At 42.1% G+C, this 20,865-nt stretch overlaps 1 protein-coding gene across 2 annotated transcripts; it reads left to right on the forward strand.

The window, feature by feature from the left end:
- Positions 1-7,296: 7,296 nt before the first annotated feature.
- SPO11 (SPO11 initiator of meiotic double strand breaks) lies at positions 7,297-19,175 on the forward strand. Of its 2 annotated transcripts, XM_045883896.2 has the most exons (13): positions 7,297-7,511; positions 9,466-9,579; positions 10,867-10,955; positions 11,372-11,438; positions 11,668-11,776; positions 12,248-12,334; positions 13,247-13,283; positions 13,602-13,711; positions 14,817-14,916; positions 15,223-15,260; positions 16,191-16,267; positions 18,479-18,590; positions 19,056-19,175. In XM_045883896.2, exons 1-13 carry the CDS (start codon positions 7,381-7,383, stop codon positions 19,173-19,175), a joined length of 1,191 nt encoding a protein of 396 aa, XP_045739852.1. In that variant the 5' UTR covers positions 7,297-7,380. The 2 variants fall into 2 exon arrangements, with proteins under 2 accessions (XP_045739852.1, XP_045739853.1); XM_045883897.2 differs by lacking the exon at positions 9,466-9,579.
- The last annotated feature ends 1,690 nt before the right edge of the window (positions 19,176-20,865 follow it).

Genomic DNA, 20,865 nt, shown 5'->3' on the forward strand with positions numbered 1-20,865 from the left:
CTTTGTGCTCCGCGGCTCCATCACTTGCCAGAAGCGGCCGACGGAGGCCCCTCCCCCGCCGTCTATCCTCCCGAATCGCCTCGGATTCACTTCTCCGCACGTCCTACCTTCCAGAAAGGGGTCGCTTTTCTGATGAGAAAGTTGTTGCTCTTCTTTTCTTCGATCTCCTGTTGAGTTTGTAGGTGTTCAGAATGGTCTGATCCCTATCCAGCTGAATTCCTGGGACCTGATGGGATTTAGGTCTCCTACTCCTCCGCCATCTTGCTCCCAGGATAGCTGTTTTTAAAGTGTGTTCTAAGGGACTCTGGTTTTCTGAGTGTCGATGAGGAAAAGTCAAGAAAAAGTAAGTTTGGCAAATGTGGGTTAAACGTAAGATTCAGTAAGATTTTTATGCAGAGCCTTCACTTTGTAGATGTGCGTGCTGACACCCCACGTCGGGCCTTCCTTTAATAAACGGCGGTGTTTGCAAAGTCCCTGCCATGTGCCAGGCATATACGAACTCCTTTACAGGTATTAACAAATTAACTCTTCACGCTGACCCTGTGAGGTAGGTACTCTTATTCCTCTTATGTTAGAAACAAAGAAACTGAGGCACAGAGAGATTGAGACTCTTACGGAAGATCACACAGCGAGCAAGTGGCAAAGCCAAGGTTTGAACCCATCTAATCTTGCTCTGGGATTCATGCTAGACTGCTGTCTTGATGGAGTATCCAGCATTTCCAAAACATGTGCGACCATGGCTTACTTTGGTACGACGCATCCCCAAACCTGTGCCTTCTCTCCTTCCTGGAGGACAGCACCCTGATCCAGGAGCACCACTTACCTGCACGGGGGCAGTTCCCCTCCCCAGGCTTGCTGCCTCCACCCACTCCCTGTGCTCCATTCTCCCTTCCTACTTCAGCTTGCATCATTCCCTTGCTCTGAACCCTCTGATGACCTCCCCCTGCCTTGGGACCAGGCTCTCTCAGTCTTGGCACTATTAACATTGGGGATTGGCTCATTCTCTGCTGTGGGGATTGCCCTGGCCACTGCGGAATGTTTAACAGCATCCCTGGCCTCTTCCTACTATATACCAGCAGCATCCACCCCCTACCCCAAACTCCCACAAGTTGTGACAGCCCAAAATATCTCCCAACATCGCCAAATGTCCTGTGGAGGCAAAACTGCCCCAGCTAGAATCATTGCCTTCTAGGAAAGCTCCAATTCCTCCCGCTGGCTGATAGGCCCCTGAAGGTCTGGCCCTTGCCCACGCCCCCTCCACCACCCTCCTGTCCTTCACACCCTCCACCAACATTGGCTGGCTCTCCCCTATCCCATCTCTCCTCAGGCCCTTTGCATGTGTTGTTCCCTCCAGCTGGTGGCTGGCCCTTCTTCATTATCATGTTTTCTCTGTTCACTTCTTTACTCTTTCCTGTCCTAACCAGGATGTGTGTTCCCGGCAACACAGCATTATTGAATTTATCTTGTAGATGCGTTTTTGTTTTCTCTTTATAATCCATCTTCCCCACCAAAATACCAGCAACATGGGCATGGCACCTGGTGATCTTGCTTTTCATTGAATCTTGGTGCCAAGAAGAGCCCTGGGCAGCCAGGCAGGCACTTGTCTCTGCCAGATGATTCACGTTGTGATGTAAATCCGGGAGGCCTTCTGGTGTGGACCTGTGCACGGCAGAGAGGGAGAATTGAAGAGAGAAACACCTAGGAGAGTTTTATCACCTTGGCTTTGGCCACCAAAGATGCCTTCTGGTCTTTCGTAAAAGGTCTCTTTCTGTCAAAGCTGGTTGCCAAGAAGTTTTTAGAATGGAAGACAAACAATAAAAGAAGACAAAGAAGCAGCAGAGAGGGAGGATGAGAACTACTTTAAAAATTTTAAAGTCTCCTTAAATCAAAGCCAGTCGCTGTTTAGTGTCAACTGATTTTTCAAATAAAGAGGAGACTAGCTGTTGGAGCAGGGCTGGAAAACAGTGGTGGTAGGGTGTCTCTAGGCCAGGATCCCAACACACAGGGTGGGGGGAGGGGAGTGATTAGCAGCCCAGTTGGGGTGTGAGGAAGAAATAAAAAGCAGAGAGGATGAGTCAGGCTGGGCTGGGGCAGGAAGACTCTGCATGCTAGCCAGCCAAGAGGCAGCCAGGTGGAGAAACCTTCCTTGCAAATCCATAGGACGGTTGTATGCTGTAGAGGGAAATTGTGGCTCTGAGAGCTCTCCCTGGATTCCTCCTCTGGCTTGGTCTTCCGTGAAGGGATTCAGAACTCAGCAGGGATTTTGCTGAGCATGACTTCGCCTCCTGGGGTGAGCCTCTCCTTCTGTTAATGAGAGGCTCAGGTTGGCTCTGAGTTTCTCAACCTGGAAACCCCAGACACAGAGGTCCTGGAAGGTTACAGTAGAGATCCGACATAGTTCAAACTACCTAGGATATATTTTTTGCCAAAGGAAGGGGGAGGGGGGAGGAAGATCAAAGCAGGACCAGTCAAGCCCCTAAATCTAACCTACAATTTACAGGAAATACCAGGGACAGAAAAACAGGTTAAGTGACACCACAACGGTGCAATCCACAAACTATTAATTGCACGAAACTCTCTGGGACAAATGACTCGGTATCTTCAACAAATAAATGGCAAGGAAGAAAAAGAGGGGAACCTATAGAATTAAGGGAATTTAAGAGACATATCAGCCCAAAGCCTTAAAAACAATTCATGGAATTGGGGATATTAAGCAGTGAGGGGAATATTGGGGGATATTAAAGGATGATTGTGAATAGAAGTTTTGCTATGAAAATGGGATTATGGGTTTTTTCCAAAGAGTCCTTGTTTTTTGGAGATACCTGTTTAAATACTTAAGATGAAATAATATGATGCCTGGAATTTGCTTCTGAATAATCTTGAAGGAGGGTTGGGAAGGGGGTAGATGTAGGTGAAAAAATTTGGCCGTGAGTTGACAGTCATGGAAGCTGTTGTTGGGTCCATGGTGGTGTGTGTGTGTGTGTGTGTGTGTGTGTGTGTTATAGCACTCTCTCTCTCTCTCAAAACAAACAACCACGGGGCGCCTGGGTGGCTCAGTTGGTTAAGCGTCTGCCTTCGGCTCAGATCATGATCCCAGGGTCCTGGGATCGAGTCCAGCATTGGGGGCTCCTCGCTCTGCTTCTCCCTCTCCCTCTGCCTGTCACTGCCCCTGCTTGTTCTCTCTCTCTGACAAATAAATAAATCTTAAAAAAAACCCAACCCACCATGCCCGCATCAGTAAGATGACCCACATGCTCCCAAATATTTTGCTGGCCTTCTTAAAATTTGATTTATCTTCCTCTCATTGATCTGCTTTACATCACACATCCTCTTATATCATCACTGGCTATGAGAAATGGGCACATGTATTCATCAGTACTAAATTACCTTGACTTTGAGGCAATCTCATATGGCAGCTGACAGCAGAGAGACCATTCCTGTCAGAGTTTTCTCATGCGCTGCTCTAAAAACCCGGAAGCTTATTTATACTTCTTCGAGCCTCGACTTTCTCCCTCACACAGTGGGAAGGAGTAAATGAGATTTTGTGTGTAGAGCATTTGGCTCAGTGTCTGACATCAGCAAACTGCGGTTATGATTGTGCCCAGTGGCAGCAATCCCAGAAGAATGTTTGAGTGGCGTCTTATTCATATAAAAAACGATGCTTATTTGGGCATGCACAGGAAGTTGTCTGAGGTGCAATACTACCAGTAGATAATAGACATAATCCCACAAGGGGTCATTCGTTCATTCAACAAACACGGCTGAGTGCTTTCTGAGTGCTTTCTGTGTGCCAGGCACAGTTCAACTGTGGGGTACCAGCTGAGCTCACCCCTGGGGCCGACAGGGTAGAGAAATGCAGGCATGTCGAGACAGGGGGAAGACAGGGGTGAGGACTTGGAGTGTGGTCCAGGGAGATGTCCAGACTGAGATCTGAGGGATACAGGAGAATTAGCAAAGCTGGATTTGGGGGAGGGAGGGGAGGGAGTAGGAGAGAAAAAGGACAAAACATTCCAAACTGCTAAAGGATGAGGAAGTGCAAAGGCCTTGGGGCAAGAGGGAATAATTCCAGGGTCAGGAGGATGGCAGAGCCCAGGAGAGGACAAATGAAGGTGGAGCAGAGAGTGGGTGCAAGGGGCAGGGGTTTCTTTCCCTCTTACTCTGTACTTTCTGAATTATGTAAATATTTTATGTAAAGCATAGATCATTCTTACAGTTTTTAAAAAACCTAAAAAACCCCACACATAAAAAAGAAAAACACGGGCGCCTGGGTGGCTCAGTTGGTTAAGCGACTGCCTTCGGCTCAGGTCATGATCCTGGAGTCCCTGGATCGAGTCCCGCATCGGGCTCCCTGCTCGGCAGGGAGTCTGCTTCTCCCTCTGACCCTCCCCCCTCTCATGTGCTCTCTCTCATTCTCTCTCTCTCAAATAAATAAATAAAATCTTAAAAAAAAAAAGAAAAAGAAAAAGAAAAACACCTGCTAAAGCCCCAAGAAATAAAGAAATTATTGTAGTGTTTACTTTTTTTCTCAAGAATCCATAATACGTTAAAATCCATTTACATTTACTAAAGACACCACCTTGCTTAAAAGTAACAAGTGTGGCATCCTCTCCTTTCTGGTTCGCTGGGAGGGCCCCCCCCCCCCATCCTTCCCTACAATAATCGTGCCTAATTTGAAAAATGCTCCTTGCCAACCCGCCTGGGGGCTCTGGTTCTCAGACAAGTTTCTGGATGTCAGGTTGGGTCCGGACGAAAGGCCCACTAGTGGGGCTTGGGGAAAAGCTTTCCATTTTCCCAAGAGCAGCTCGGGCACAGCTTTGTGACCCTTCTCTGTCCCTGTGCCGAGCGTAACTGGCCAGCAGGAAGAAAGGACCCACTAGGGAGACTACCCTGCAAAGTGGCATTTGCCAGTTTCCTTTGCAAGCTGTTGCTAGGGGCAGAATCTGTTTTTCTGGTTTCCTCTCAGGGCCTGGGGCTGGGATGGCTGACTTTGATGTGGAGGTGGTGCACACAGAGCCTGCTCGTTACCTGAGTGCAGCCTGGATACCTGGGGGCAGAACCACAGCTGCCTGGAAGGACGGCTAAGGCCTCCTGCTTTGGTGTGTGCAGTGGGAGCACAGTGAGGCCTTTCAAGTTGGGCCCCTCGTGGTTTCTCCCTGCAGGAATGCCAGGTTTATTATGGGTTGTTCCCTTCTCTGTGCCGATCCCCTCCCTGTGCTCCTGCCCAGCTCAGGACTTTCCATTTCAGGTTAGATCCAGTGACTGGCTGAGTGTAGCACTACGTGCTACGGAACGGCCTGTCCTCACAGGAGGCAGAGACAACCAGACAGACGGTTTTAGTCCTAGGAGAGAGGCACCTCCCAGCAGACAAGCCCAGTTGGTGTCACTGACTTGCCTTCTCCCTTCAAAGGCCTGTTGTTTGTTTCTTGTTGAGGATGATAAATGAGAGCCCACCTGTGGCACCACCCTCATCTCACCGTGGGGAAAACTGAGACCAGAGGGGGTAATTCCACCCCCAGAGAAGCCTCTGCAATATGACTGCACCTTCCCAAGCCAGCCCCGCCGTGGTGCCTCCTAGCCCCGTGGTAGCAGCTTGAAGGTGGAGTCAAGATTTACCTCTCAGCTCTATCACATACGAGAGTGCAATCTTGCACATATTGCTCAACTTCTCCAAGCCTCGGTTTCTTCATCTGTGAAATGGGGATAATAATTTTTACCTCTTAAGGTTGCCAATTTAAATGCACTTCTCACCCTGCTAACTTCATAATTTAAGTGTTCACTTATTTATCCTCTTCTTAGATGGTGAGCTCCCAAAGGGCAAGGACTCTGCCTGCCTTGGTCACAGCAGTGTCCTCAGTAACCAACACTTCCTAGCTCAGAGTAGGCAGTGACGAAGTATTTGTGATAATAATAACCAAGGCCCTCAGCTCAGGGCCTGGCACAGGCAGCCATCATTACGAACAGAGAGGGTTCATTTTTATTTCTGACGGCAAAGCAGTTTTTGTTTCAAAACTATCAAATAACCAGGAAGTGAGGGAACAAAATAGTTCTCTGGAGGGGGCCTGCTGTCAGGTGGCTCTTCTGGGTCAAAGCCCTTGGCCTCCCATCCCTGTAGGACCAAGCCCCCACAGGCCTGGGACCTACTTTGCTTTATAGTCTCTCCCCATTTTCCTCTCTCTCAAGGACATCATTCCCCCAGAGGCAAGAGTCCTTCCCTGGGGCTTCAGAATTCCTAGCTTCTGCTCAAAGGCTCAGAGCCAGGGAGGCGAGGAGGAAGGGGGGACAGCTCACCAAATCTGCCAGGCAAGGATGTGGTCCAATGTCAGGATTGCTAGATGAAATACTGGATGTCCAGTTCAGTTCTAATTTCAGATAAACAACAAAACAATTTCCAGTACAGTATGTCTCAACGATTGCATGGGACCTAGTCATCCTTTAAAATAAAAAGTATTAGTTGGTTTATCTGAAATTGAAATTTAACTGAGTGCCCTTATTTTAATTTGCTAAATCTGGCGACCCTTCAGAGTGACCAAGCTGGGATGTTACCCCAGTCTGACTCAGCTGTGGACCTCACTTTCCTCCGCTCCTGCAAAATCACCATGACCACATCAGGAACCTCCTGGGATGGTTATGAGAATTAAGAGAGCGGCTACTATAGAAATATTAGAAGGGCAGGAATTTTGTTTGCCTTGATCACAGCTGAACCCAGGCCTAGCGCTGCGGCTGGCACACAGGTGGATCACCAAAACTACTTTTTTTTTTTTTTTTTTTTAAGATTTTATTTATTTATTTGAGAGAGAGACTGAGAGACAGAGAGCACGAGAGGGAGGAGGGTCAGAGGAAGAAGCAGACTCCCTGCCGAGCAGGGAGCCCGATGCGGGACTCGATCCCGGGACTCCAGGATCATGACCCGAGCCGAAGGCAGTCGCTCAACCAACTGAGCCACCCAGGCGCCCCCCAAAACTACTTCTTTTCATGAAATATCGCTGGTACTAGTTTTCCCTAAATACTGCCCCTTATCCCCTCAAAAAAAAAAAAAAAAAAAACACACAAAAAAAACCAAACACCATAAATCCATTTCAAGGAAAACTGGATCCAATATCCCAGACATGTCATGCTGGTCCCCACTGGGCCCATCACTTTGCCCCCCAGGTGGGACTGTACCTGATTGAACCCTGTGCGCCTGCGCACTCCGCTCAATGAGAGGCGTTATGCGCATGCCTGGGGGCTAGGTGTGCGCATGCCCAGCCCGAAAGTGTGGTGAAAAGTGACCACCATCGCCAGGGAGGCTGTGAGGCAGGGCGCACGGCAAGCGCCCGGCAGGGCCCTCGTGGGCGCTAGTGGGCTTCCTGCTCTTGGAGCTTTCCGTTGCTGTCGGCCCTCATGGCCTTTGCGCCCATGGGGCCTGAGGCCTCGTTCTTCGCGGTTTTGGACCAGCACAAGGCTTCCCTGCTGGCCACCCTGAGGAGAGGCGGTGGGGAGCCCGTGGGCGGGGGGACGCGCCGGGCCTCAAGGTAGAAGGGCCCGCTCTGGGGCGCGCATGCTCGGAAGTTAGAGAGGAGCCGGGTCCCCCGCCAGGCTGGGGCGGGGTCCTGAGGCGCTCTGGAGGGACATGGCTGCGCTCCTTGCCTCTCCCTGGGCTCGGGATGAGGAGGCCCCAGGAGCGACCCCCTTCGCCGGCCACTCGTGAGCCCTGAGAAAGCTCCTTCCTCAGAGCCCTCTCTTTTCTGCTTTTAGCTCTTATTTTGAACTCAAAAAGCCCGGTGACAGACCTTGCCTCTGGTGACTTCTAGAATGTTCCCCTTCTAGAATGTTCCGGGAGCTTGCCGGTTTCCTGAGGTTCTCAGAGGTCAGGGAGTTTAGGGCACAGTTTGGCTTTGCGTTTGTTTAAAACACTTTTTTTTTTTTTTGGATACAATTTAAACGTAAAAAGCTTTCAGGATTTTGTGTGTGTGCGCGCGCGTGTGTGAAGAGAAAGAGGGAAGATGAATGTTGCGAGTTCTCACTCAATCCGGGTTTTGTCAAACTGAACAGGGAAGTGGCTGATCGTGAGACAACGATTTACTTGACTTGGAGAGAACGTACACACGTTTTAAGTGATTTATTTAAAATCAGTTAAAGCGGTTGGCGGCTGGCGAGGTTGGTCAGAGCCAGGTGCTGAAGAGATGGATTACTGAGACTCTCCAGCTCCCGGCTCGGAATTAGCTACAGAGACTATGTTTATGTTATTGACCGTTTTTATTTAAAAAGCTGGGTGGTTGTTTTTTTTGTTTTTGTTTTTGTTTTTCCTGGATCTGCTTTTCTGGTTTATCAGCAAAGTTTTTCAGCCTAAACAAATTACTTTCTTATTTTCAAGAAGACTAAGCCAACCACCAACAAAACAAAAACACCACAAAAAAAACAAAAAAGTGGAAAACCTACAAGCAAACAGATTTTTATAGTAGTATTGAGTTTGAGGGAGAACTTATGAGCGTGAGGAAGGGACAGAATGGAAGTCCCCTGTTTAAGTTTCAGATGCAGATTAATCTAATCGTATTTTCAAGTTTGTCACAGGGTTACCTTGCAACTTTTTTTTTTCAAACTGGAAAAATGAATGAGATCTTTCTTTGAGTCAGTTTTTATCGCTCCGTGTTAGAAAATACTGATTGTTTTAAGATTTGCTTTCTGATAACATGCATTTTAAAGCAAGCTCTGAAGTTTCTGGGGGAATTAGAACGTTCTACATTCTGCGCATTTTCTAGATTTAATTTGATTTCCCTTCTTGGGCAATAGGCTGATGGTATTTATAACTGAACAGCATTTTTTGAAGCTGATGGCTTGTGAAATTAAAAGTCAGCTCACAGAAAACTGGGCTAGGTCTTAATATTTTTCTGTAAAGTGCTGTAATGGTTGCCAAGTCTTTCCATGGTAGTGATTAAACTTTTTTCTCTTTGTATCACTAAAATTCAAAAGGGCAGATTTAAGGCACGAGATCAATCAGGGTGATGTGCTACAATGGAAGTATTTCTTTTGGAATATTTTTGCATTGCATTTTTGGGAAAGAAATTAAATTCAAAGTCAATATTGCATCATTTTTAATTAAAACATTTATCAGTAGTATTTCAAGCCAACAAGTTTGAATTTAAGTAGGTTAATACGAAGAGATTAAAATACATTTATAAATCATATTGTCTAGTTAATAATATTGTCTAAAAGGAAGATATTACTTCAACTGGTAATTGTTTGAGAAGTAGAATTACAAGCAAATGAAATTTCTCTGCAAGTAACCAGTATAAATATGGTTGTTGTTTTAGTGCAATGCCCATGTCAAAATTTAGTGGGAGAGATCAGTATGGAGGCGAATTACCTAGTCTTAAAAAACAACCAATGAAACTAGAACCTACTTTCCTATTGATCTGGGGAAACGTTACGTAGTGTAAAGGTCTAATTTAGAATTAAGATGGAATCATAGTGTCTTTATTGTTTCAGTTCTGAGGTTCTTGCGTCTATAGAAAGTGTTATCCAAGACATCATCACAAGCGTGGCAAGGAATGAAGCACCTGCATTCACAATAGACAACAGATCAAGCTGGGAAAATATAAAGTGGGCATTTGGCATTTTTAATTTTTAAATACAGTATCTATGTCATTATTTGAAATTATTTGAGTTAGAGTTCTAGTCTGATTTCATTCTTTTTACTGCTTTTACCCTGCCGAGAAGGATTGAAGGAAGTTTACAAAATACATACCTCATAAGCAGGTCTTATAAACTAGAAGTGGGTGTGAAAGATAAGGCAAAGGGAAGACAATGCTAGGAAGAACAAATGAAGCACCAGAAGAGGTTAGAATCCAAAATGCATATGATAAAGTCTTACAGTTCTGCTAAAAACAGGCTCCAAACTGGGATCTAAGCTAGAATGTCTAGCACTCAAACGGGGGAAATATGACCAGTGGAATTCTGCAGAAATACTGCAAAAGCAAACCACTTGTTCAGGGGAGGTACAACCAATCCTGATACTGGAAGGAAAATAAATGTATCTGGAACACAGAGCATATCTCAAAGGCTCTTTCTCCTGGTAGATCTCCCCCCTGCTAAGTCATGTGTCCAAGAAGGTAAAATCGGCAAACAGTTTTGTCAAAGCCTCCAACCTGCTTGCATCTTTTGTGTTTTTCAGATGCTCAGCCTGTAGAATCTAAATAATGAAAAACACTACAATAGTTCTCAGTAAGAGTTACAGAAGCAGAATAAAAGTAATTTGGGGTCTCCTTAGTCACTAAGTATTCTTTTATGGTCAGTATAATTAATACAAACTGTAAACTTTTGAATCATATTTTACATCATTTTGGAGAATGGATTTCATCAAGCCCTCAGGCAGCTAACACCCAACCTATTTGCCTGATGCCTTCTGCCACCTTTAGGACAGGCTTGGCAGTTCAATTTAACAACCTAATATAAATTATTTCATTTAATGTAATTTTGGAGGTAAATCAGAAATACAATATTTCAAAACTTGTTAAATTGAGGAAAATTAACAAATGAGTAAATATTAAAATGAGCAAAATGCTAATAAAATTGTGAAATAGGTAAAATAGTTTACATACATGAAATGTCACACATTATACACTAAATACACATACATGATACTCAAAGGTATTTAATTCACTTATTTTAAACACTTTATTTTAGTGCCTCTGTATGTCACAAAGCTAATTACCTAATTACCACCTGGAATTATCTAAGATTATAAATGAAGTTGTCCTAAAGCTTCAGTGGCTCTGTTGAGAAGAAATATGGATTTAGGTGATGTGCAGAAGAGCACATTAAGTGTATATTGTTTGGTGTTCAGACGTTAATTCTTTTTTATCTTATTGCCTTTCAACAAAATGACAGGTTTGAAGATTCTGTGGGTCTTCAGATGGTATCTCATTGTACCACGAGAAAAATCAAAAGTGATTCACCAAAATCAGTTAAAAATTTTGGTAAATTAATCTTTCTTAGCTTTTAGTAATAAAATAAGTAAGTTTGGTTACTTTCTGGGTTTAGTTATTCCTAGTTGAATAATTTTAGTTGTTCTTTAATAGACCACCCTTAGACCTGAAATAAAGTTACAGAATTTTTCATTGTCAATAACCACGGAAGCAGATTATAATTCCAAAATAAATTTTCAAGGTACATGATTCAGTAGAAAAATATTCTCTCAGTTTTGCTGTTCAGACAGCAATTTATTTGATCCTTCAGGAAATTATTATTCTGTACTCAGTACTTCTATTTGGGAAAGATAATTTTTTTAATGTTATGGAAAGTAACTGGGGGTAGTTGGAATCCTTGATAGGGGTGTGTTTTGAATTAATGAGAGAAATGATGAGTAACTTGTTTATTGTATCTTATTTTCCAGCCCTAATTCTTAAAATATTGTCCATGATTTATAAATTAGTACAGAGCAACACTTATGCAACCAAAAGGTAAATACTTGTTTTGGTAAATTACTCCTTTAAGATGCAACCTGAGAGTTAGTTTAGGTTAACTCCCATTATGATTTGAAATGGTACATTAGACTAGACTATGGGTAATAAATTACTTTCTTTATACGGTGTGTTTCATCCAATTAAAGCTTCCCACAAATAATACTCCAATACTTGTCATAGTCAAAGAGAATATGGCTAATTAAAAATATATATTTAACTTTCATAGAGACATATATTATACTGACAGCCAACTCTTTGGTAACCAGACTGTCGTGGACAACATTATCAATGACATTTCTTGTATGTTAAAAGTGCCGAGGATGAGTCTACACATAGTAAGTAGCATTTAATACAAAACATCTTATTTTAAGACAGAAGATTTGTGTAAAATCATAATAGAAAAATAAATGTAATCTGTGCTTTGTTTTGATCCTATTTGATACTACATTTTCCTCACGAATTTAAATGATCTACTCTCAATATATTCCCTTGGATGAATGGACTAAAACAGGTGAATTACTAAATATTTTTTATTCCTAAATATCCTTACATATTTTCTCCTTTACTTCTTAAATTCCAGTCTGAGCTGAAATACATGTAATCTGGCAGGTGAACGTGAGGATTGGTTCAGCCGTACAGAATATGTTAGTGAGGGGCACCCGGCTGGCTCAGTTGGTGGAGCATGCGACTCTTGATCTTGGGGTCATGAGTTCGAGCCCCGCACTGGGTGTAGAGATTGCTTAAATAAATAAACTTAAAAAAAATGTCAGTGAAAAAGTGTTCAGATATGGCCATTATTTTTTCAGTTATCTACATCGAAAGGTTTAATCGCTGGCAATTTAAGGTACATGGAGGAAGACGGCACCAGTGTGCATTGTGCCTGCGGTTCCACAGTAAGCATAGTAGTGTCACTTGCTTTAATTCCCTTTCAGATCCTTTGTTTTTTTTTTTTTTTTAAGATTTTATTTATTTATTTGACAGAGAGAGACACCACGAGAGAGGGAACACAAGCAGGGGGAGGGGGAGAGGGAGAAGCAGGCTCCCTGCAGAGCAGGGAGCCCGATGTGGGACTCGATCCCAGGACTCCAGGATCATGACCTGAGCCGAAGGCAGTCGCTCAACCAACTGAGCCACCCAGGCGCCCTCAGATCCTTTGTTTTTGAAATGTATTTTATTTCCTGCTTTCTTGGGTAGTTTGGAGCTTGAGATGGTCAAATAAAACTGAAGGGTGAATAAGCGTATGCTTTAGGGGGTTGTCCATTACACAGTTTTAAAATACGCCAGTTGTCAAATGTCATATTACAATAAACAAAGATAATGCTTTCCTTTGAAAAATGTACTGTTGTCTTCAGGTAGAATGGAGCTTGGCTATTTTAGCATGGTTATTTATGTGATCTTGATACAGTTTCCTGGCTTGGAAATTGATCTATTTAATTCTGAACTATTTGCTGGGCTTTGGCACCTGGAGAGCCCACAGCACTAACCTGCACAGCAGTCTGGAAATGAGCAAGACGACGCCTGTGTGCTCTAGGATAGGAGGGCTTTGATTCACCACTTTCTGCCACTTAAGCCACGTATCCACAAAGTTTCTGAGAGATTCTCACCTGCCAGGAAGTAGTTTGGGTGGCACGTTTGTCTTCTTAGGGGTAAATCTGTTTCCTACTGTTTCCTTATTGAGGAATAAATCTCTGATGACTGATGTATTCAGAGAAAAATGAAAATATGGGATTTTTATGATACATTTTTAAATGTGGCTATACTTGCTTTTTATTTAAAATAAAAACTCTCTTGTTTTGTTAACTTAGGCTGTTGCTGTGCCATCTAATATTCAAGGAATTCGAAGTATCCTTTGAGTGGTAAAACTATTTAACCTTGTAGAATGTGCATTCGTTCATTATTTTGATAAGCCAAGCCTTCATAATGTGTAACCATCAAGCTAGACCCTATAGTGGTCAAGATGAACACACGTGGTTTCTGCTTTAGGGGCTCCCTGTCTAGTAGAAGAGACAGGTATCTAAATATGTGAATCGATGTCTATATATTTGAAGGCAAAAAGGAATATACTATATCTATTGCTGCTTTAGAATTGATTTATCACTATTTAGTTGGCGATTAAATGGAAATATTCTTGTCTTCGAATTATCAGCCTTAACATCACAGATTTAGTTACAGATGCGAAATTTCTATTAATTGTAGAAAAAGATGCGACATTTCAGCGACTCCTGGATGACAACTTTTGCAACAGAATGTCCCCTTGCATCATGGTTACGGTATTACATTATTTCCCTTTACTACAATGCCAAGACTAACATACTACTTTGGTGATTGGCAAGAGGGGTTTATAACATTATCTCTACAGCTCGCACCATGTTCTCTTATCAATATGGCACATCCTTTGGGGTGAGGGAGTAAGAATTTCCAAGGCATTTATTTAAACATCCTCAAATCTGACTAAAATCAAGGTGGTGGTCCCAATTCTTTTTTTTTTTTTAATTTTATTAGAGAGAGAGAGAGAGAGAGAGAGAGCACTAGCTGGGTGGAGGGGCAGAGGGAGAGGGAGAGGCAGGCTCCCTGCTAGGTGGAGAGCCCGATGCGGGGCTCGATCCCAGGACCCTGGGATCATGACCTGAGCCAAAGGCAGACGCTTAACCGACTGAGCCACCCAGGCGCCCCTGGTGGTCCCAATTCTTAAATACCAGTGATTTTCTAATGCCACAGTGAGTTTGCACAGGCTCTCAGAATCACCTACATGCCATTCTCCCATGGCTGCTCGTCTCAACTATAATATGGTAACGCTGGAGCTGCTTTGTGTTCTGCCTCCTGCAGGTTCGTAGATCAGGTAATTGCATGAATTCCATCAAAGGGAGCCTGCTTTTCTATACATATATATACATACATATATATCTGCACCAAGAATGGCAAAGAAGACAGAAGCATACATTGAGATGCCACACGGGCAGCTACAGTCATCAGTGAGCAAAGGGTAGTAAGCTTCCTGCTACAGGGTCGTGTGGGCGGAGTTGATAACACTGGAGTAATCGGACACCTGCCGAATGACGAATGACATGTGCGATGCTGCCTCTCCATGTCCCTGTTGGTAGATATGTCCGATTTTTATTATTTCTGCTTCTGCTGAAGTGTTTCCTTAGGATTATTTCCCAGGACTGGGATAGCTGAGTCACAGTGACAAATGTAGGCGGGCTTTTTCACTCTGTTGTGTAGACTGTGCATTTTTCACAGTCCACGCTAGTCTTCCACCTGAAATTTAAGGTGATCTAACTTGTCTAACTTTTAAGCTGTTGGTAAGATAAGGAAAAGGTTTTGTCAGTTTCATTCTGCTGGAATTAAAATGCATAATTTCACTCTTGCTTTTAGGGAAAGGGGGTACCTGATCTGAACACAAGACTTTTGGTCAAGAAGCTATGGGATACATTTCACGTTCCTGTTTTCGCTCTTGTCGATGCCGATCCACATGGTGATTTGTCGTTGGATTATTTGAGGCAGCGTCCGAACTGAATCCTGTTCATCCTACGTATAGCTGTGCTTTTCTGCTCTTAGAACACTTTCATGAATTATCTTAAAAGAAGATGATCATCAGATTAAAATTAATGATTATAGTCATTTGAGGCAATTTATTGCTATTTTTGCCCCATTGAACTGAACCACAAGTTTTTTATTGGTAGTATCTATGAAAATAAAAGTGGCAGGTGTTAGATAAAACGTGAGAGCGCACACCTGTGATGTGCAAGGAGACTAACCATAAAGGTGACTCTTTTCACAGGCATAGAAATAATGTGCATCTACAAGTATGGATCTATGGTAAGTACAGAAAAGTATTTTTCCTTTTCCACTATTGAGATAGTTCATACTCATCAGAGTGATTGCTGCATTCTCTTACCAGCCCTTAGTTGGCTGAGGACCCCCACAGTGTACCGGGGAGCTACTCTCCTAGTCTAGAGCCAATCTGTGTTAGTGGCTGTGATCCTAGCTTCCAGCATGACCAGTGTGACCACAGATGACAGAGTGGGATTAGCTGTGGGCAAGAGACACTATTATCCTTCACTCTTCCAGTCTGCTGAAGTAACTGTGGGACCTCAGGGTAACAGCAAGGGCTGATTGCCAAATAAACTCTGAAAATTATATATAACCTTGAATTCTGACATTGCCAATTCCCTTTACACCCACCGTAAGGAAAAATGAAAACATCACCAAATTTCACCACTAGAGTCTGTACATCAATTGTTCTGAGTATGGTCCCAGACAGTGTTGGTATCACTGGGGAACTTGCTAGAAATGCACAGCTCAGTCCCCATCCAGGCCTCCTGAATTGGAATCTCTGGGCTTGGACCCCAAGTGATTCCGAGGCATGATAAAGTTTGGGCACCACTGGCATACACCTTGAGTGTCCCCGACAGATGTTTATATGACATATATATTCAGACAAAAGGGATGGTGAAGCAAGATGTCAAAATACAGAATCGTAAACAACAATAAATGCAGGTCAGAGAGGTTCATTTGTAGTTTTAATTTATATGAAATCAAGACAGAAATCCTAGAGCAGTTTTAAAACCTTCACTGAAAGCCCAGGTTAGCAAAAGTCTTGGTGATTTTCTTGGTTCTGTGGCCTCAGGAAGTGTGCAGGCTTTTGTATTTATCCTTCTTAATAAGTAAAAAATGTGGCTGCGATAACAAGTCTGCTGGTTTTCTGCAATTTAGCCTCACCTAATGCACGTTTGCTCTTTATTTTAGGCAATGTCTTTTGAGGCCCATAATCTCACAGTTCCAGCTATTCGATGGCTTGGTCTCCTCCCTTCCGATATTAAACGGTTAGATTAATCTAAGTTTTAGTAAAACTAGGATATTTAAAATGATGCCTCATCATAATATTAACAATAAGCCGTAAAAGTGACTCTATGGGAAAGCTCTTAATGTGTTTTGTTTATATTGTCACTATGACTCAGGATTATAGAATTATGAATTAAATTCATCGATGTTTCTGTTTCAATTACCAAAATGCTTGAATGAATTTGGTTAACTGAACTTTCAGCTGGAAAATAGTTTTTGTTTTACCTTTATGGTTAAAAGATTTTGTAATATTTTTATTTTTTTTAAGATTTTGTAATATTTATATACTCTGAAAGTATAAGACATTGAATCTAGTTAAATGGTAATCATTGACAACATCGTTTGCCATATGAATCAATTTTACCATAGATTTAAAATTTTAATTTCATAAAAAAAATCTCATTTTAAGATTACTTAACATTTGGGAACCTAAATTTTGTCAAGTTTAACATATATGTTCGTTATAGAAAAAAATCATTATGTAACAAGATAAAAACCACCTACTGATGAACAGCTTTACCACTGTAGATTATTATTACACTCTGTGCATAGTCATAACTCTTTCACAAAAATGGGATCATACTTTGTTACTTTGTGATCTGCTTCTCTCACACAACAATGAAATCACTTTTCCGTACCCATGACCTCATTTTAGTGTCTTCTCTTACTGAGTTCCAATTCTGGATGTACCAGTGTTTATTCAGCCAGTGCCTCGTAGTCAGCCATTTGGGTGGTTTCCAAATCTCTGATAAATAGTGCTTTGATGGTCCCTCCTGTAACTAAATCTTCGGCCGCATCTTTAATTAGTCCCTTAGTCCCCAAGGCTGAATTCCCAGAATTGCTGGGTCAAAGGGTATGCACATTTTTAAGATTTTGACTGCCCTCCTGATAGGTTAATTATTTTGTTTTCCCTGGAGAATGAGAGCCCACCTGTCCCTCAGCATGGGACATGATCACTTTTATTCATCTCTGTTAATGGGATATTTAAAAATATTTTATTGTTTAATTGGCCAATATGAATGAACTTAAACGTGTTTATTGGGTTTCTTTAAGCAGTGAGCAAACCCTGGGACCTGGTCCTTGTTTCCTAAATTTGGACCATGAACAGGTTTTGGGTGATTGCCACTTCTTACAAAATGTGGGCATAAGAGAAAACATTTAGTTTTTGATTTTTGAATATTTACACTCTAGTGGATCAAAGTTTTGTTCCATTTGGTGTATGTGTCATGGTCAAAATCTCTTGGGGGTGATCTGTTTATATGAAGAGCTTTCCTAACACAAATTCAGGATAAATGATCTGATAATTATTAAGGTGGAGGGCTTGGAGAAACGCCAGCTGCATCTCATAAATTCCATCAGTGCCCTCAAAGCCACTCCCAATAAATGGACAATGAAATTTTTAAAAAGTGTGATAGCCACACAAACACAGCTTCACGGGAAATCCTCTAGCTCCCCCCTCAACTTTTAATCAAATTGTCACCCTATCTGATAGCTGCCACTGGCAAATGGTCATAGTCGTGGGGACATTGAAAAAGACTATTTGAAACTAGAGCTCTCCTGGGAAATCCAGGATTTGTGACTTCAAAAAGTAGTCTATACCATAAATCCTGGACCTCTCCTGTCCTGTTTTTAAAACACACACCAAGAAAAAGTTACGATCCACTTTTTTTAAAACTTAAAACTAGGTAGGGGTGTGTGTATGTGTGCACACACGTGCGCTTGAGTGACAATAAGTTAGAGATAGACTAACGTCCTTGGCCCTGAATGTTCTCAATGAATTACAAAGAATGAAGTGCTCAGTGGAACCTGAGATCCCATAGTGACTTCTGCTGCTGGCCACGCATATTCCATAGTTCCCTGCTTCGAGGCTGTAATGCTCTGGGAGCCACGGTGGTGTCCATGCACTTGATGGAGTGCTGTTGGCATTGTGTGTAATACCAGTGTCTGTGTTCTTCTTGTCATTGTCCTGTGAGTGTGACGGGAAGGAAGACAATTTAGAATGGACATCCACTATGAACTTGAATCCTTGCTGATCTAGGACATCTCCCAAATTCTGGCTTTAAGAGAGGGATTTATCTTATCTGTTATTTCTGAGTTCCTTGACATAGTATAATAAATACAAATAAATATGTGACCTTTAAGTTATAGAAGCGCTCTGTTTTTGCTGATTTTTTTTCATGTATTTTTTCTAGGTTAAATATACCTAGAGATACTTTAATTCCGCTGACAAAACGGGACCAGATGAAACTTGACAGTGTCCTGAAAAGACCTTATGTTACTTGCCAACCATTTTGGAGAAAAGAAGTATGTTTCTTTCTAAGATTCAAGTGTTGTATGTTTTATTGCCTTTAACTTTCATAGTGGCTATTCACATAATATTCTGTAAATATCGTCCTTGAAATTTTATATAACCAACAACTAATGTGAGTGGTGCTTGGCAGTAAATGGTTGTTGAAACACTGAATTACGAATGCTAATAGATAAGATCAGATGGATGGAGCTGACCTATTTTTATCCTCATCATAGTTCTCTACCCATCGTCTATGGCTGCATCATAGTTTTTTGGGGGGGGGGGGAAGAAAGAAATTACATAAACACACCAGACCATTCCTAGTTATCAGAGATGTCCATGCTCTGGAATGTCTTGGCTGACCTAAAAGCTATTGCCTGTGGCTTCTGAGAATACAACAAGCCTAAATTTACTAGGTTTGAGTCAATAGAGGTGTAGCACAGGACTTGGTCACAGCTGTACTTTACTTTTATTGACAGATGGAAATAATGGCAGACTCTAAAATGAAGGCAGAAATTCAAGCTTTGACCTTCCTATCATCAGATTATCTTTCCAGAGTGTACCTACCTAACAAATTAAAATTTGGAGGATGGATATAAAAACATATCAGAATATATCTTGTGATTGCAAGAGGTTTTTCATTAGTTTTATTTTCAGTAGTAGATACTGTTGTGGAAAGAACATATATTCTTAATTCTGTAGAGGTAAAATAATTTTCCACTAATTATATTTTTTGTCAAAACAATTTTCTTTAGAAGACTTTATCCTTCTCTGTAGAGACTGAGTTCTATCCTATGTTCTAAAGTAACTTATAAAAGAGTATACATTATTTTGACTTCTAAATTTTATTTGAAAAAAATATTGTAAAAATGCCATCAAAGTCTGCAAAAATATTTAATTTCTACAATATAACTAATGTTAAGACATGAAGCATCTTTTAGTATCAAAACTAATAATAACCTAAATTCGAGAAGTTGCAAATGAATTAGAGTGTCTAGTATTTCCTTTTTAGTTGCTTTCTTTTTTGCCTTCATGGTGTAGGGGTCACACCCCATTCATTCACTTGTGAAAGTAGTAAAATTTATTATGAATAAATATTTGGGTTGATGCAGTCTGAAGCACTTAATTTTGTTTCTGAGTATGCTTTTTATTATTAACAATTTATTTGAAAATTTCCCCAGGGTTTTATCCATTCTCACCACACATCAAGTCCCCTGACTTCCCCTCTAGTCCATGTTTATGAAACATGTTCAAGATTTACAGAAGCCTCAAATTTTAATAAGGTCTTTCTGTAATAGTAAAGATTCGATCGTCTCCCCTCATAACCCTCTCTGAATTTTTCCAGAGATGAGTTTTATGACTTTATTCTGTACTTTCAGCAAACGTTTAACTGCACTGAAGTTACTTGTAATTGTAAGTAAGAATATGTATTTAGAGGAGAACAGAATTGTTGGTGAGTTATTTTATCAAAATAGATGTTAGTAATAGTGGGTCCCATTTCTGAGAACTTACCTGTGCCAATCACTGCTTACACATTATCTTAACCCTCCCAAGGGCCCTGGCAGGTCTGTAATTACATCCGTAGTTTACAGGTGAAAACACGGGGGATGTTGCTTGTCCAAAGCCATGTAGCCAGAACGGGGCAGAGTGGGGACAGTAACACTGTCTACCTCAAGAGCAGGACCAGCTACTGAATATGTGGGGCCAGTGCAAAATGTAAGTGTAGGGTCCTTGTTCAAAAATTATTAAGAATTTCAAGACATTAGCAGAGAATTAAAGCGCGCACTGGGGGCTCTTCTTAGCATGGGGCCTGGCGTGACTGCACCCATGAAGCTGGCCTTACACAAGAGGTTCTGGTAAACATTAAATAAGGTCATATAATAAGTAAAGAAAATACTTGTATAGCACCTATTATGTGCCACATATTTTTCTGGGTGTCTTGAACATTAATTTCATCTTCACAGGAACTCTGTGAGCTAGGTACTTTTCTTATCATCCCCACTTTACAGATAAGACAACAAAGGTACAGAGCTGCTCAGGAGCTTTTCCCAAGGTCACATAGCTACTAAGCAGTGGAACTGGGACTTACCCCCAGAGCCTGGCTCCGCGGCTCCTGCTTTAACCACGAGACTGGCACACGTGAATGCGTTACATGTAGCTGAGGGGGCACACTGTTCCAGAAACGTCTACAATTCTTACTGTTGGCTAGCGGTCAAATCAGGTCCTCCTGATGCCAAGCCTGCAATGTCAACAATTCTGTTATTTCCCCTTGGTCATGTCAGAACCAAG

This window comes from Mirounga angustirostris, unplaced genomic scaffold (genome assembly GCF_029215605.1).
Source record: "Mirounga angustirostris isolate CCGP_5_RB_7025 unplaced genomic scaffold, mMirAng1.0.hap1 SCAF_10, whole genome shotgun sequence".
NCBI classification, from domain to species: Eukaryota; Metazoa; Chordata; class Mammalia; order Carnivora; family Phocidae; genus Mirounga; species Mirounga angustirostris.

Coding starts and splice junctions, on each gene's coding strand:
- SPO11 (XM_045883896.2), top strand. CDS start 7,381: ATGGCCTTTGCGCCCATGGGGCCTGAGGCCTCGTTCTTCGCGGTTTTG. Junction 10,956..11,371: donor AAAATCAGTTAAAAATTTTG/GTAAATTAATCT, acceptor CTTATTTTCCAG/CCCTAATTCTTAAAATATTG. Junction 15,261..16,190: donor TCTACAAGTATGGATCTATG/GTAAGTACAGAA, acceptor TCTTTATTTTAG/GCAATGTCTTTTGAGGCCCA.